Source organism: Ranitomeya variabilis, chromosome 6 (genome assembly GCF_051348905.1).
Source record: "Ranitomeya variabilis isolate aRanVar5 chromosome 6, aRanVar5.hap1, whole genome shotgun sequence".
Taxonomy (NCBI): Eukaryota; Metazoa; Chordata; class Amphibia; order Anura; family Dendrobatidae; genus Ranitomeya; species Ranitomeya variabilis.
The window spans coordinates 336,247,733-336,266,035 of record NC_135237.1 but is presented as its reverse complement, the minus strand read 5'-3'; the positions used below and the strand labels follow the sequence as shown (position 1 = coordinate 336,266,035).

Below are 18,303 nucleotides of genomic sequence, written 5' to 3'. Positions count from 1 at the left end.
AGGGAGGGCCCGATCACCTGATTGATGGCTGCAAACCAGTTACCCATTCCAGTTGCGGGAGTGGCATTGATAGACATATGAGCATGCAGGAAAAATATAGGAAAGAAGGAGATTGTTTTGGTGATTACCAGATCTGGGCCTGTACATCCTTGGAAGGAGTGGAAGTGCACATCGAACTCAGGGGACTAGAGAAGTGATGCCAGGACTGCTGGTAGCCCAAACGCTGATGACAGTGCGCCAGGTATGAGTATTAGTAAAATGCTTTAATTTCAGTGGAATGAGCCAATGGCTAATTCCCACTAAGCAAATGGAGCGGGTCTACATAATGTAGGAAAACCTTGCAAGATCGAATGCTATGAATTTGACTCCTGTGGATGGTGATCCGTGGACATTATTGGTATCTATAGAACAGAAAAGATGAAGAAGGTGTAAGCATCTATCGGTGTTCTCCCCTAGGCAAGTGGGACAGGTGGAAAAACAATATGAAGAAGTATTTGCCCGATATGATGATGACTTTGGGTGTACAAATGCCATATGGCAAACTCCCTTCTGGAAATACGTTCCTAATTAAAAAAAAAAGAGATATCTTCAGATCCCGCCCCAAATGTATCAAAAAGTGAAAGACCTGTTGGCACACACGTTACAGAGTGAAGCAATATGAGAAAGTCAGAGCTCCTGGGCTGAGCCCATTGTGTTGGTCTGGAAGAAGGATGAGATTCTGTATGGACAATTTAATGCCTGTATAGTCCGAGACTCGTACCTTTTGCCAAGGACAGAAGAATCTCTGATGGCACTAGGGAAAGCTAAATTCTTCTCCTCTCTGGACTTAGCCAGCGGCTACTGGCAGGTCCCCATGGCCAAGTGTGATCAGCAGAAGACAGCCTTCATCCTATCTTTGGGGCTGTTTGAGATTAATTGGATGCCATTTGGGCTGACTAATGCCCCAGGGTCGTTTCAACTGTTGATAGAGAGGTGTCTTAGTGACTTGAACTTTGAAGCGACGCTAATATATTTGGACAATATTGTAATATACTCCACAACATTTGAAGAGCATCTTGCTCAGCTGAGGCAGCTGCTAGAGGGGCTTCAGAAGCATGGAACGAAGATGAAGCCCCAAAAGTGGCCCCTGTTTTAAAAGGAGCTTGGGTGGGATGTATAGTCTCCAGTGAAGGTGTGTACCCAACGAAGGAGAAAGTGGCTGCCATGTAGAGGCGGCCTGCTGCAATCACTTTGATAGAGGTGAGAGCATTCTTGTGTTTGTCTGAGTACTTCAGAAAGTTCATAAAGGACTTTGTGAAAACTGCGGCACCCTTGCATGAGTTGTTGAGAGGGATGCCAGATGGTCCCAAGAGTTGGCAGATCCAGTGGGTGGTCCAGGAAAGAAGAGGCTTTCCCGGCACTGAAACTTGCATTAACTAATGCTCCTTTCTTGGCCTATGCAGACAACCATTTATGTTATACACTGATGAAAGTCTCTACGATCTGAAAGCTGTGTTAGTCCAGGAAGGACAGGAACGAGCTTAATCCCTATGAGACACAAATAGAAACCCTGAGAACTACAGCTCATTCAAACTCAAACTATTGTCCCTAGTGTGGGCCATGACTGAGAAGTGTGCAGAGTATCTGTCGGGGTCTGAAGTTCATGTGCGGACTGACAACAACCTGCTAGCTCATCTAGAAAATGCCAAACTAGGAGCATTGGAACAATGGTGGGTCACAAAGATGTCCCAGTACTGGTATAAAATAGTCTATAGGGCTAAAGCTAAAAATATCCACACAGATGCATAAGAGTGACCAGTCCAGGATGTGGATAATGATTTGGAGGGAGATGAGACCCCAGACTTCAGACATTTTGCAACAGCTCTAGTAGCTTCTCAAGAATGAGGGGAAGAATACTGATCAAATTGAGTGCTAGATCAACCAAGGGGCAAATGGGTACAACTTCAGTTGTCAGACCCAAAGCTATCAAAGCTCTGGAAGTGGGTCACCCTAGGCCAGAAACCCAATAAGGAAGAGAGAGCAGCTTTGTCTATAGATGACTTACAGATACTAGGACAATACAGGGGGATACAGTTACATAGAAAATTCGTTACTATGTGGCAAGTAGTAGTTCCAGAGGGGATAGCGTCCAGGGTGGCGAAGAAAGCTCATGAGAAGGGCGCCCATTGTGGAACTCAGAGAACCTTTCAATGGCGACAACAACTCATATACTGGCCACAACTAAGTTGAGTAGTAGAGGAAGTTGGCCAGAAGTGCCATCAGGCTGAATTGACTAAACATCCTGAACAGCGAGCGCCAACTCAAGTAATAAGGATGTCTGAGCCACTGGAAGTGTTGATGGTGTAGTACCTCATGATCAGCCATCCCACAATGGTTGCGAGTACTGCCTGGTGATGACAGATCACTTCACGATGTTCACAGTCGTGACCCCTACCAGGGATCAGATGGCCCTAGCCATCTGTCGTGACTTCATCCAGGTATACAGGTTTCCAAAGAGGATCCATTCTGACCAGGAAGTGTGCTTTAAAGTGAGAATCATGAAAGGACAACAATGACTGTACGCATTGAAAAGTCCATATTACCCTTCATCAGTCACAGGTAAATGGGGCTTGTGAACATTTCAACAGAACTTTGCTACAGATGTTGAGGACACTGGATTTTTTATCAGAACTGGTGTGGGTGTACAATAAACAGGCTCACACCACAACAGGTTATACCCCCTAAACAGTACAATGCAAAAAATCACCTAGTTGGAACTTGATCTAGAGGAAGACTGCACAAGAATTAATACTTCCACCCGGGTGCAGGAACATCAACACCGGTTGCAGACCTTGTTGGGCAGAAATTCCAAGACATGAGCTACCCTGATATGAGCTCAGTGTAGGAGACACCACTGCAACCAGGGGATCAAGTATTAATATGAGCAAAGTGCCCTAAGAGCAATTTGGATTACAGATGGGAGGCAACTCCCCATCGGGTGACAAGGAGAGTGCACCCTAAAAATCCAGTGTATGCGCTCTGATCCTAGGGACAAGTTGAGACACCAGGAAGAGTGCTACACAACAACATGCTCTGTCCCTGTGTGTCTGTGTCTGAAGGGGATAAAGTGACTGAACCCCTGAAATAGCAACGGCATTCTTCATCAAGATTGTTTGCAGGTGATAAAAATGAATGGTAGTTAGTACCTGCAGTGACAAGAGAAGTAAGACTACCACCTGAAACCATCTCAGAGTATAGATCAAGGACTATACTCACAGAAGGGGTATCAGAAGGCCCAAGTGCTCCAGGAGAAACTAGTTAAGAAGGGCATTGCAAAACTGAGATTGCAACGCTGGTGTCCCACCCACAAGGTATGTAGAGGATAACTTCATCTGGCATTACATAATGCTGGAGACACAGGAGTGTTCTTGAATACTAGCAACACTGGGCTTGCCCACGAGGAGCATCATGGGATAACGTGATGTTTCTCTCTCAAGGACTGGAGAGCTTAAAGCGAAGAGGATAGTAAGAGGATTAAGGATTCAGTAGCTGAGTGTACAGTGAAACTTAAATATACAAACATCGCCATCCAGAGGCCAGAGCTTGTAAGAATATTAACAAAAAGAACAAGCAGGAACCATAAAATAGGCGTGGGTTGCCGGGGAGAAACCAAGAGAGAGGTACACAAGGTCATGTGATAACTGTATCGCAGCTAAGGATGATAAAATGCCCAGGAGCAGAAAAGAGGAGAAGTTGACACCTGAACCTATATCAGGACAGATGTATGGAGTAGATAAGCTGGCTTATAGCCGCAACTACCAGCAAAAGACAGAGAAGTGAAGCCTCAGCCTTGAATGAGGTACAGGGATCCAAGACAGAGGGCCAAGCAGAGGGATCGAGATGACCAGACAGAAACGATCAGGGGAATCGTGAGTGAGAAGATCAGAGTAATCAAGGAAGAGGGATCTGAGAGAGATGACCAGAGGGATCGAGACGACCCTAGAAAGGGAGCCGGTCAGAAGAATCGAGAGAGGCTATCAGAGGAAACAAGAGAGAGGGAGCCAATCAGAGGAACTCTGACGACTGTGGTGTAATTAACAATCCAGAGGGGAATTGGGACCATGCTTCAGGAAACTGAGGTGGCCGGAGCAAACTGATTGTTGATGCAACTAGTCGATAAGGGACTTGTAGCTTAACAGAGTAGTACCACTGACTCCCATTAGGGCTTGTACTGAGATCGTTACTACTGATGTACTGACTAAGTGATGATGGTGAAGAGTACAAGACTGACTGTGATGCACTACAAACCAGGGTATTAGGACCAAGACGTTATTGCCCATAATCATCCCCTAAGCAGGTACACGAAATTCGCGTCAGGGGCCGCGGGGCGGGTGACAGCAGCTGTGATCCAATATGGGTAAGCAGACAGGAATCTTTAATGAATTGCTGATGGTTTAATGCATATCATGCACATTATGCACTTTACTTTTGTCGCTCTAAAATTGTTGGGCTTTGCTCTATAACGATTCTTCTGTTCCGCTTTTCTGGTCTGATGTAGTTACCGGGTGTTGTTTTCCCCTCCCTGCTTACCTCCATGTCTCCTCCATATGTTTCCATTCTATTTTTGGACTAATATTTTTTGTTATTTTAATGTATGTGTTTCATGTGTATTAATAAACTTGATCTATTTTGTATTTAAATTTTGGGTGATCTGTTCTTATACTCCACTGGTTTCTGGTTCACCATCATTGTTTGTTGCCTTGTAAGATAGAGTTTTCATTGCTAGAATTGTTATAGCAATTCTCACCAACAAAAAGGGTGTACATTTCCATAATAAAATACTTCACTGCATTCCAATAATTTGTCAGTCCTTCTTAATTCTGTATCCTAATCACCTAAACTGGTGTGTTAGATTAATAAATAATATTTTGTTAAGTTATCAGTGTGTCATCTTTTGCGCCGTTGCATTCATGCAACTGTTTACACCACCCTCGAGCAGCTTCCTCCAGTGCTGCTGCAGGTGATTGACAGGTCTCTCTGATAGCAAGAAATGTATCAAACCTGGAGCAGCATTGGGAAAAGCTGGCCGGGGGCGATGTCAAACTAGTCTCCTCTCTGGCTACAGTCGCCTGCTGGATCTTTCCTATGACGCACTAGAGCATTTCAGCGTAAAACATAACTGGCTGTAATCGTGCCTGGCTCTGATTCATTGTGTCCATGATTTGGGTAGCATGAATCGAGTGACAGGTTTCCTTTAAGGAGGATCGTGATTCAGCATTCCTCAGATGATGTAAGCAACAGAGTTATCATGTCAACAATAAGCGATAAAATCTGAAACCAGAAACAAAATCCAATATGAAAAGCAGGAAACTACAATAATAAAATATATGGCAAGAGGACAGCCACCGTCAAAATCCCCTGCTGAAAAGGAAGGTCAGCAGCTGTCTTCCTTTCAGCAGTTTTCTTATCAGACTTGGAGAGCAGAAAAAATGTCTATTCACTATGTCCAAATGTGAACCTCATTTGTATGAGATGGGTGGAATGATTCCCGAAATACTGACATAAAGCTCAGAATATTATACTAATCACATGTTCTCTCTCGTGAGAACACTACTTACCTGTTGAAGCTTCTGTTGTACCTTTTATGGCTACTATCTCTAAAAAATCATTAATCTTCTAATAATTGCTAACAACAAGGCAATAAAAGAAGAAATAAAACTTTCATGATTGAACAAATCAATTACCAACTTCTTTAGTGTTCGGAATGACATGCTTATAGAAATGGAGGAGCTGATGATTTATGTGCACTGCTCTAAGCTCTGCTTTCCTGCAACTCTCTGCCTTTCCTCTCACAATTTTGTGAGGAGAGAAAGACACTTGCTTCGAGAGCTGTCCCAAGTTTTAAAAAGTGGCCCCTGTAAAGAAAAAAACATTGTAATTCATTTTGGCCCTTATTCATCAAAGTGTTTACACCCATTTTGGCATAAAACACTTTGAAAAGTTGCACATTTTTTTGGAACACAAAGTTGCAAAACAATTTTGCCACTTTTGGCAAGTTTCACACAAGTTTCGAGATCTGCCAAAATGGGCATAACTGGGAAGTAGCCAGGGTGGGAAAGGGTGTTTCTATGGCCACCAATCAAATTCAACAAAAGTGATGGCATTGCTTAGAAATTAGAGGCAAAGAGCATGGAGGGGCATGCCATTGGTAAGACGCATTGAGTTCATTAAGTTGCATGTGATTCTAAATAAATGAATTTGGTGCATCTTGTTCCTGCACCCGACTGGCGTATGAAATCGAGGGCTTTTATGTTTTATTTTTACACATTTTTCTAACCCAAAATAATGTTAAGGCAATGGTAACAAAATAGCTGCAGAAAAACACAACTGCAAAAAAAAACTGCAATAAAAAATAAAAATGAAAAGTAAAAAAAAAAAATAAATTACAACAATGTAAACTTAAAAAAAAAATCTTTATGTTGGATTTCAGGAAAAAGCTGAAAAATATAATAGAGGGCCAAAGGGCAATATTTAATCACATGAATATTTTCAATATCCATGCGATAATTCTGAAACTACAACCTAAAATCTGGCTTCAGTCCCCATAATTGCACCGAGACTGCCCTGACCAAACTTACGACTTACTTACAGCCAAAGCTAACAGACAATTCTCTATACCCCTCCTTCTAGACCGGTCCTCTGCCTTCAACACAATTGACTACTTTCTCCTACTACAGATCCTCTCTTCCTTTGGCATCAAAGACCTTGCCCTATCCTGGATCTCCTCATATCTTACCAACTGCACATTTAGCGTTTCCTATTCCCACACCTCCTCCTCATCTCGCCCTCTCTCTGTTGGTGTCCCTCAAGGCTCTGTCCTGGGACCCCTTCTCTTCTCCATCTATACCCTTGGCCTGGGACAACTCAAAGTCCTAGGCTTCCAGTACTATCTATATGCTGATGATACTCAGATCTACCTCTCTGGCCCAGATGTCACCTCTTTGCTGTCCAGAATCCCAGAGTGTCAATCAGACATATCCTCCTTCTCCTCTCGCTTCCTCAAACTCAATGTGGACAAATCTGAACTATCTTTCCTCCATCTCGCATATCTTCCCCACCTGATCTATCTATCACAATAAATGACATCACACTTTCCCTGTCCTGGAAATCCGCTGCATCGGGGTAACCCTTGACTCTGCCCTGTCCTTCAAACCGCATATCCAAGCTCTCGCCACCTCCTGTCACCTCCAGCTTAAAAATATTTCCAGAATCCAGCCTTTTCTCAACCCTCACTCTACCAAAATGCTTGTGCATGCTGTCATTATCTCCTGCCTTGACTACTGCAACATCCTCCTCAGTGGCCTACCTTCTAACACTCTTGCACCTCTCCAGTCTGTCCTTAACTCTGCTGCCCTACTAATTAATCTCTCTCCTCGCTACACTCCTGCTTCCCCTCTTTGGAAATCTCTTCACTGGCTCCCAGTTTCCCAGCATATCCAGTTAAAAACTACCTGACCTACAAAACCATCCATAACCTTTCTCCTCTGTATATTTCAGAACGAATCTCCCAACATCTTCACTCACGTAATCTCCGGTCCTCCCAAGACCTCCTTCTCTCCTCCACACTTATTCACTTCTCACCCTATCGCCTCCAAGACTTCTCCTGAATATCCCCATCCTCTGGAATTCTGTGTCCCAACAGGTCCAATCATTCACATTTGGATCCTTCAGACTGAACCTGAAAACCTGTCTCTTCAAAAAAGTTTACAACCTGCAATGACCATGCTGCCACCTCAACACCTTCGGAGCTACTGCAACACCCAACCTGTCTCCTTCCCCATAATCCTGTAGAATGTAAGCACGCAAGGGCAGGGTCCTCTTCCCTCTGTACCAGTCTGTCATTGTTAGTTTTGTTTACTGTAAGTGATATTTGTATTTTGATGTAACCCCTTCTCATGTACAGCACCATGGAATCAATGGTGCTATATAAATAATAATCATAATAATAAAACTGATACTTGATTGGCCAGCAGATCTGTACATGGATCATTCAGTCATCAGTTGTTGCTACTGTCATAACACTGAGAATAAAAAGTGTATATCAGGAAACCAAGGGTGGAAAGTTCAGTATTGACCTCACAGATGCTGAATGTGAAAGTCTGCAGCCTCTTGTCATATTAACAATAACACACAGGTCTGCAAAAAATAAAATTTCAAGAGCTGTTTTGGTTATGCCACGTAATCTTTATGTTTTCTGGTGCACCGAATCTGAAAATGACCTTCGTTTTCTCATAGGACATCACATTTTCTGACAATTTAGGTAGCTGTGTTAAATAAGGCAATACTGAGAAATAAATAAAAATAGTCTTTTAAATTAATTTTTTATTACAAATTTTTCATGAAAATCATTTTTGAGCTGAAATGAGCTCACTAACACTCACTAAAATTGTTTTTTTTTTGTGTGAGGCTCTTGGTACATTTATGCTTGGAAGTAGCATCTGGAATGTCTATCTGAAGCATAAAACAGTAGACTGCCATCACTGTAATGCTCCATCTTCCCTGGTATCTTCTTTCCATCTCTTTAATGTCCTGGTGGAATCGTTCACCTTGCTCTTCACTCACAGCACCCAAATATTTAGGAAAGTAGTCAAGGTGGGAATGGAGGAAATGCACTTTCAAACTCCTCAGGCAACCTAAAGTTTGAAATGCTTTCAGCATTCGTCAGACGATCTTTTTGTAGTCAGTATCTTTTTTTTTGCCTAAAAACTTCTCTACGACCTATTTAAATGCAATCCACCCTTCTTTTTGAGGAACCGTCATGGTATTGAAAAACTCTTTATCAGCTATAAGCCTTCTAATGAAAACATGACAAGATCCAGAATGGAATAAGAGAAACATATTTTGAAAGCACTCTCCATGCAACAATGTTAAGCAATAAGCCTTCTAATGTCTGGCCCGACGAACACACCTTCCTTAAATTTTGCCTCCGAGAGGCTTGGAAACTTGGTGACCAAGTATTTTAAGCATTCCCCATCTTTTGGAAGTGATATTACAAATTGCTTTATCAAGCCCAATTTTATATGGAGAGGTGGTAGAAGAACTTTATAGGCAGGTATCACAGTTTCTGTTTTTCACCGACTGTGAGCACCATCGGCTACCAACTCTTCTTGCTACAGTGATTTTGTCGGTTTTGACTATCCCACAGACACAGAAAACAAAGGTATTTGGTATACCCAGCTTGTTGCCCGAGCAAAATGCACAAGACCTTCAAATCCCTTGTTAGGGCTAGCGGAACGCACTGAGAAAATATATTTTTTTATTGTTATTGATGCGTTCGCAGCCCGGGGTCCATCGTGCAGGAGAACCTGCTGCTAGCAAATGGCAGCACTATATGGCGGTATTGGCTAGCTCTGTTAACTCACAGAGCAGCCGTGAAAGCAAAGCACTGCGCCCTGTTAGACTTCACAGGAGCACAGGCTAACTGCCCAACAGAGAGCAGTCAGTGGTCATGCATGCACACAAAACTCCTCGCCGGAGGTGCCAGCATTCTAGGGGCTTATTTCAGCCTGGTCCCTGAATACACACACACACACACAAACTCCTCGCCGGAGGTGCCAGCATTCTAGGGGCTTATTTCAGCCAGGTCCCTGAATACACACAAACACACAAACTCCTCGCCGGGGGTGCCATTCTAGGGGCTTATTTCAGCCAGGTCCATGAATACACACAAACTCCTCGCCGGAGGTGCTAGCATTCTAGGGGCTTATTTCAGCCGGGTCCCTGAACACAATCTTACATGACCACACTGGCGCAAAGCACATAACTTAGAAAGATACTAGCGCATGGCCGTGCGGCCATGCGAGCCTTTTATAGCTGCAGCCAGAACAGGACCTTCCTAGAAGGACCAATGAGAAGCTGCCACAAAGCCTGAGCACCTTCAGGACCTTCCTGGAGGACCAATGGGCTTTGCTGCAGTATCCAAGCATGTGACCCTCGATCTCCAAAGAGAGATCTTACTCTGGGCATGCTCAGAAGGAGAAAAGCAGGACTTAATCCCAAAAGCGTCTGCTCGCCGCTGCCCAGCACTGACTTCAATGGCAGAAGCTGGAAAAGCAGCAGTAATCCTCCTCACAGAGTCAGATTGAGCGAGACGCTGGGACCGACATCTGCGCTGAGCAGCCTCCACTGCGGCAGGAGAAGAATGGGAGACCGCAGCGGAGATGGCCCGAGATTCCCCCCGTGCAGAGGCGGGAACTCGACCCCTAACATCCCTACACACTTGTCTACTGTGCTCTTCATATTTAAGTTTAAGAAGGACCAATTCCAACTTCTCGTAGGAATTACCTACAGGGATGGAAGCGTAAAAACAGCCATTGTGGAGTAAAACTGCTTTGAGATTTCTTTTTGAAGAATCTATAAAAAGACGCCATTGCACTGAATCATATTGGATTTTTAATTGACCCATCAAACCTTTGACATCGATGCAATAAACCAACTTGTCTTCCTGGGCAAAGTAAGGAACTAATTCCTTTTCACGATGTCTGAAGCATGAAAAAGACACACCTGGTAACATTAAATTCCTGCTTTTGAGCCTTGATCTGAGTAACTTAGCAGCATTTCTGGGAAGATTTAAGTATCTTACTAAATCCTTCTTCTCCTCCTGGGAAAAAATTTTGGTATTGTATTATCTTCAAAGTCAGAACTTGATTTGTCATCTGGTTCAGGTATGATTCCACGCTCATCGGAGCTAGGTGTCTCTTCCAAGGTAGCAGGGGTATATCTGTGCCATGGGGGATGGGATGAATTGCTGAGTGAAGATTGGGGTATGAAATGGAATGCATCTATTTGGAATACTCCATTTACGTATGTAGTCTCGAAAGCTTGCAATTTGTTACCATCTTTTCAGTTAGCCATTAAAAGGTATCAACCACTGAGGACTCTCAATTCTAAATATTTTTCTATTTGGAATGATACTCTTTTATATTGCATGAACAAAAGTAACAGTCGTCACTATGGTGCTTTTGCTCTCGCCATACCATAGGAATCCCATAATAGAAAGCTTTTTTCTTACCCTGGAACCAATTCCAGAGGTGCTCAACACAACGTTTGCACATTTTAAGAGGAGCCCAAACTTTATCTTGATCTCCAAGTTTTAGTCCGAAATATGTGAAGTATACTTTTTTCACAAAGTCTGTAATATTTGTTGATTCAACACTGTATATTCACCACAAATGAAACAGAAACGGTAAGGCAAATTAATACACTTCTGCAAAACCATAACGCTAATTTGGAGAAACACGGTCGATGAATGAAATTCCAATGCAAGTTTTTTGAAAGCATAAGGACCTTTCATTAAGACACTAGCCACCTCACTGCCACCAGCCAATCACGCAGCTCTTATTGATGTTAATGGGGAAAGAAAATAAGCTGCCTGCCGATGATTCACACCAGAGTTTGCAGAAGAACTATAGGTTTGTAGCAAGTCCTGACGTTTAGTATTTTTTTTCAATATTTTTTTTCGTTATCAAAACACCAAACTACTTGAAAATTATATGAAAATAATCAAACAGCTTTTTAGTCGCAGACCTGTGTAATGGATCCTAAGTTTTGCTCTTGAATGGAAACTGATACAAAAACAGTAAAATTGCTCACAATCACTCCTAACAATAGGGCTGAATGACTTCTAGATTTTTTTCTAACTTCTTGTGTGTTTTCCTTGGGCTGTTTGCTAGGAAGTGCAGATATTTGCTACCATAATTTTAAACAGGAAATAAAAATGATGACTAGCATCATGTTCACAATCCGAACAAAAAGTCTCTCACATACCAGCACTTACAGTATTTTATTTCATCTATTTATTTTTCAATTTAGCCATTATATGTTATAGGAATGCGGTTTAAATATGAGAGCCGCAATTGATATTCTAGGACTCCCCCAACACCCATCCTGGGAAGTAACATGCTGGGTAGAAATGCTGACAGTAGTATATTTAAAACTGCAGAACATTTATAAATGTTATGTGAATGAACTGTTATTGTTATGTAGAACAATAGAAGATCTAAGATGTAACATGAATAATGTGGAAAGAATCCACCCTAAACCGGCAAAACATCATAAAATATTTGCTAGAACATTCCCATTCAAATCAGCATATTCTCGAGCATACAACTACTACTAACTCTAATAGAACTGCTGTTATACTCCTATTGTTTCACAGATTGCACATTTTTAGATGATAGATGAAACACCATATTTTTTTTATCCTTTTCTGCCTTTTTGCTTCTGCATTTTACATTTATTGGGTATGAGGATGAACTTATATTAATAGTGGTTTTCAAGAGCTATATCATACATAGGATCCATCCTTACCAAACACAGGTATTATTATATGTTTTGCTACAATTGACTTCTAGATAGGTGGGAGTCTTATTGATGAGACCGCTAACGACTGCTGGATTGGGGGGACTTCTGTCCCTAGTTTGAATGGAGCAGGGCTCCATATGCTTGACCACCACTCTAGTCACTCTCTATAGGACTTACAGGCATAGCCAAGCGCTGTATTCACCAAGAAGGAAGAATTAATGGAGTGGCAGTTAAGCATGTGTAATTCTGCTTCATTCAAACTGGCACACACATTTAAGGTCGCAAAACATATTAGAATACACATCTGCTTAACATGGCAATTAAGAGGGACCATGTGACTATTGAATGTGTTTCGTGATATCCCTCTGTATGGGAGAAAGGCTTGTGAGGTGTTTGGAGGAGAGTTAAACCATTGATGGTGTATGACTACGTTTAGGCCAATTTCATACCCAGTGTAGGCCTCAAAATTATAAGTCTACTTAATAGAGCAAATATCCCTATTAAAACTGTTGTCAACCATTGATTAACATAGATGTCGTCTACGACTACGAATTGAAAAGTAAGCCCTTTATTGTATATTTATGACAGATATCTACAGAACGTACCATAAATGTATGACCGGTGTGTTCCCACTGTGAGGACCCTCATTTACCTGATGACATATGACTGTGCCTATGCAGCTCTCTCCTTGAGCGAGTTCTCAAAATTAATGAGCAAGCATGCTATTGTTGACATTCCTGGACATCTATACAAAAGCTGGTAGTTTCCATCCTCAGCAGCAACAGACAATGACTTCTGCATCTGTCTCCTTACCAAGTGGCAAACACGAGGAGCAATAGCTGACAATTTACGCACTGTGAATATTCTTATGCCACAGCATTGCACAGCCCCAAAAAGGTGGGCACAATGTCATAGCACTCATTTACCCACTTCACCACACCACACACTATGAGCCACAATTAAACATAGCCAACCTCAGTCATAGCAATTGATGAAAAATTGTATTTCATAATCCATATGTGCCTTTTAATAGTTAAAGTGAACCGGACACCAGTATTGTCATATAACAACTAAAACTATCACCTTATTCAGTGCCTGTGCTGCATTCCATCAATGCTTATATAACCCCTGACTCCCCCGTATACCTTTTTAAATTATCGTACACCGTATGTTAATCGGGTGGGTCCGGTCCAATGGGTGTGGTTTTGGGTCTCTCCATATCTCCCCCAGGCTGCTGCTCACTGTATTCCTTCTTTAATTAATGTGGATGATGCCACGCATCCATATTGCTGGGCAAAATCTTGCGCCTGCACACAGAAACTGCAGCTCACGATGCGCACTATCTTTTGGCCTTAAGCGGGCGCATGCCACTTATGTTTTCGGCTCTACCCGCACTAGACAAAGCATAGTGTGCAGGCGCGAGCTGCGATTTCAGTGTGCAGGTGCAAGAGTTCACCCGGCAATATGGATGACGTGAGGCGCCATCCACGTCAATTAAAGAAGGAAGACGGCAAGCCATGACTTGGGAAAGCTTCTGTTCTGGAAACAAAACGTTGCCACAAGGGCTAATAAAAGGTCCATCATTTTTTCATATCAGTGGTAGTGCTGTCTAATTTTTTATTTACAGTATGTTGGACTACAGTATAAGGGTAAATGTCCAAAAAGCTTTGCACCCGTATTACAGTATTTATGGCACAGTTTCACTATATATTTTTCTACGAATTCAAAAGAGGCAGCACTCCATTTCTTCAGTGAAAATGTGGAAGGTTTAATCAACCCACTTGTCTGGGCGACGTTTCGGCTCTATCTGAGCCTTTCTCAAGCTTGACCTCAACTGACAGCTTCATATGGGTCTATAAAACTGTCAGTTCAGATCATTGGCCGCTGTGTTGGATTGGGACTAGGGTCTGTAATAGACTCACTTATGTTATAACTTCTTGCAACATAAATTGTAAGCGCTTATGGACAGAACTCGGTTTTACACTGTCTTGCAGTTTTGTGGCAGGACCTCAGACTATAATAATGCTGTATAAATCAACCATAATAATGATGACAATGCTAATATGAGTTGTCCAATACAAGTCCACTAGTCAAAATGGCCAGTACACAATAACAGCGATAGATTCTTCATTCTAGACCTATGTGACAATACAGGGAAGTGCGACAACATTGACTAAAAAGCAAAATAACCTAAATCTAAGACGACAAAACTACACAAGAAACAATCTAAAAAGAGACAAAAATGAATTCACTAAATACATTACTGTTCAATATGTGAATATGATCAAGAGATCCCAGCAAACCCTTAGATACATATACAGCATAGTAGTAGAGATACCCATACACCTGACTGAGCCTGTCCTCTCCTGGTCTGCTGCTTATGGTGTCATTGTAGTAGCTACTATTACTTCAACCACTAGAAATGCATTGTCATGTGCTGTCACATGATGCCACAATCTTTCCATTGTTGTGTAGAGTCCCCATAACATCATTTAATGCAAACTGCCAATTTGTGCACATACTGCTATCCACAGTGGAGATATTGAGCAGTGTGATTCAATTCCAGTTTTCCAACAGATTTCCAAGTGTTCAATTTGATGTGTGTCTCCCACATGTTTCTTAATTAAATTCATGTGCATAGTGAAAAAAAGTATCATTGCTGGGCAATAAGTATCTCCCATATGTACTGCATACATGTAGGTCTGGAGGACAATATTCTCTGCAGATTGCAACAAATGAAAAGGGAATAGTATGAAAAAGATCACTCCTAGAATATCATATGGATCCATGCATCTTTTGTCTTTAGTCAGATGGATCTATAGTATATAGTCGTCATGTGGATTTATAGTATATAGTCATGTGGATTTATAGTATATAGTCATGTGGATTTATAGTATATAAATATATACTGTGGATATATGCATATATAATGTGGATCTATAGTATATAGTCATATGGATCTATATAAAGCATATATAAGGGTAAAAAAAAAACAGTGCCAGAATGTTATAGACACACGTGCCCACAAAAGGGAGATTAAGTGTAAAAGAGGTGCAGTGCAACAAGGTAGGTAAAGCATATGAACCAAAAATGCACATTAAGAACCAGAATGAGATAAAATATACTGTCTATTTATTAACAAGATTATTAAAACATTGTTTCAATTTTAAACAAAAGTACTGAGCAAAAAAGGGGGTGAACAGACAATGAATACCACCATTTGAGTGGAACCACAGGTCAGAGGCAGATACATAAGTCCAAGATGCCCATAGAACCAAGTACAAGTTCACGTATATGCTAAGTAGTTTCTTAAGTGAAGGAGTGAGACCATAAATGAATCACTTGAAAGGTTAGAGGACAGGGAGTTTGCGAGTGAAAAATAATAATTACCTCAGACATGTCGTGCCACAACCCCTACGCGCGTTTCAGCTAAGTGGCTTCCAGGGACCCCGGAAGAGGGCACTTAGCCGAAACACGTATAGGGGGTTGTGACACCGCAGATCTTAGGTGATCATTATTTTTCACTCCCAAACTCCCTGTCCTCTAATTTTTCAGGCGATTCATTTATGGCCTCACTCCTTCACTTAAGAAACTACTTAGCATATATGTGAACTTGTACTTGGTTCTATGGGCATCTTGGACTTATGTATCTGCCTCTGACCTGTGGTTCCACTCAATTGGTGATTGTCATTGTCTGTTCACCCCCTTTTTTTTGTTCTGTACTTTTGTTTAAGATTGAAACAATGTTTTAATAATCTTGTTAATAAATATATCTTTTATCTCATTCTGGTTCTTAATGTGCATTTTTTTATGCTTTATCATATGTATCTATAGTATATAGTAAAGTAGATCTACTGTATACATAGTAATAGAGATCTATTGTATATAGTAATATGGATCTAACTTACATATAATCATATAGATGTGCTATCTATAGTCATACAGATCTATTTTATATTGTCATATAAACCTATTGTATATAGTCATATAGATCTATTGTATGTAGTCATAGATCAATTTTAGTCACCTGGATATATAGTCATATCGATCTGTTATATATAGCTGCATTGATCTATAATAAATGTATATTATACATAATCACATAGATTTATTGTATACAGTAATATGGATCCTTCCCTTGTCATTGGCATGGAAGTGACACTCACCCAGGTTGACAAAGCTCATGACCATGTCGGCATCATTGAGGAATGCGCTGTCCTGCTGGCTGCTCAGGGGGCTGGTTAGGAGACTCTTCACCTGATGACTATGTGAGGGTCTGTGTGACCAACCCTTCATGTCCATTGCTTGCTCCTGACCAGACATGGCATTATACAGGTCCAACATGAAGAGGGGTGCTGAGTTCAATTTCCCAGGTTGTTGCTGCTGAGCACGGCTGAGTCCATGCAGGGGTCTAGGTCTATGGGGCAGACCTAGGATGGAGAGGATCTCCTTCTGCATCTCCCTCTTCTCGTGGTTCTTCAGCCGTCTGTACACAAAGCCACTGTCCATATTAACTCGTCTGCTGCTTTCTACCAGTGCCCCTTGTGCCAGGGGCAGCAGTATCAGGTAAGAGAGCCAGAGTGACCAGGGGAAAGTTAGTGGTGCCCTCTGCATGCTCCCTGCTCCCAGGTACCCACTATGACTGCCTACTGAGGATGCCCCACACACTGAGCAGCAGAGACCATCTCATACAGCTCCCTCTGAGTGCTGCCCAAAACCTGTGTACAGAGCAGTGCACCTGTCTGTCCTGTACCTGTGCTGTCAGTCCTCTACTCCACAGTGCACCTGTCTGTCCTGTACCTGTGCTGTCAGTCCTCTACTCCACAGTGCACCTGTCTGTCCTGTACCTGTGCTGTCAGTCCTCTACTCCACAGTGCACCTGTCTGTCCTGTACCTGTGCTGTCAGTCCTCTACTCCACAGTGCACCTGTCTGTCCTGTACCTGTGCTGTCAGTCCTCTACTCCACAGTGCACCTGTCTGTCCTGTACCTGTGCTGTCAGTCCTTTTCTCCACAGTGCACCTGTCTGTCCTGTACCTGTGCTGTCAGTCCTTTTCTCCACAGTGCACCTGTGTTGTCAGTCCTCTACTCCACGGTGCACCTGTCTGTCCTGTACCAGTGCTGTCAGTCTTCTACTCCACGGTGCACCTTTCTGTCCTGTACCTGTGCTGTCAGTCCTCTCCTCCACAGTGCTCCTGTCAGTCCTGTACCGGTGCTGTCAGTTTTCTCCTCACAGTGCTCCTGTCTATCCTTTACAGGTGCTGTCAGTCTTTTCCACCACAGTGCACCTGTCAGTCCTGTACCTGTGCTGTCAGTCCTCTCCTTACAGTGCACCTGTCAGTCCTCTCCTCCACAATATACCTACAATTTCTGTAATGGTGCTGGTAGTCCACTCCTCCACTTCAGATATGTGAGAAAAAACTCATCACATGTAAGATGCTGACTGCAGCTGGTGAAGAATGAGTTAAAGCGGGTGTAATGCAGCTCCTCTCTGGAGCCCTGAGCACAGAGGCTGCCTTCTTCCTCGGGTCATTCAGCCTTGGAAGTGGAAAACTTCATACAGGTTTCAGCGGACTCCCTCTTCCTTCCATCACAGATATCTGACTCACTGCTCCAAAACAGGGATTTATGGAATACAATACTGTGTGCACTAGAGACACCTACTGGTCAGGGAGAAGACTGCTCTACATGGGAGATGCACTACTGACAGTCCAGTAAATGGGGGTTATTGGGAACAGAGTCTTAGTGAGCATCTCTTTCCTTTCAATTTTTTCTACTCACCTTCTAAATAGGGTTGCCAACTAGTGATGAGCGAATATACTCGTTACTCGAGATTTCCCGAGCACGCTCGGGTGTCCTCCGAGTATTTTTTAGTGCTCGGAGTTTTAGTTTTTAGAGCCTCAGCTGAATGATTTACATCTGTTAGCCAGCATAAGTACATGTGGGGGTTCCCTAGCAACCAG

At 42.4% G+C, this 18,303-nt stretch overlaps 1 protein-coding gene across 1 annotated transcript in view; it reads right to left on the bottom strand.

Moving 5' to 3' along the window:
- Positions 1-17,901, bottom strand: part of BMP6 (bone morphogenetic protein 6) — a 344,682-nt gene extending 326,781 nt beyond the window's left edge. The window contains exons 1-2 of the mRNA XM_077269843.1: positions 17,410-17,901; positions 16,509-17,221 (exon numbers count right to left, since the gene is read on the bottom strand). Of these exons, the coding sequence (XP_077125958.1) occupies positions 16,509-16,956 (448 nt within the window). The 5' untranslated portion in view covers positions 16,957-17,221; positions 17,410-17,901. The remainder of the gene's footprint in view (positions 1-16,508; positions 17,222-17,409) is intronic.
- Positions 17,902-18,303: the final 402 nt, after the last annotated feature.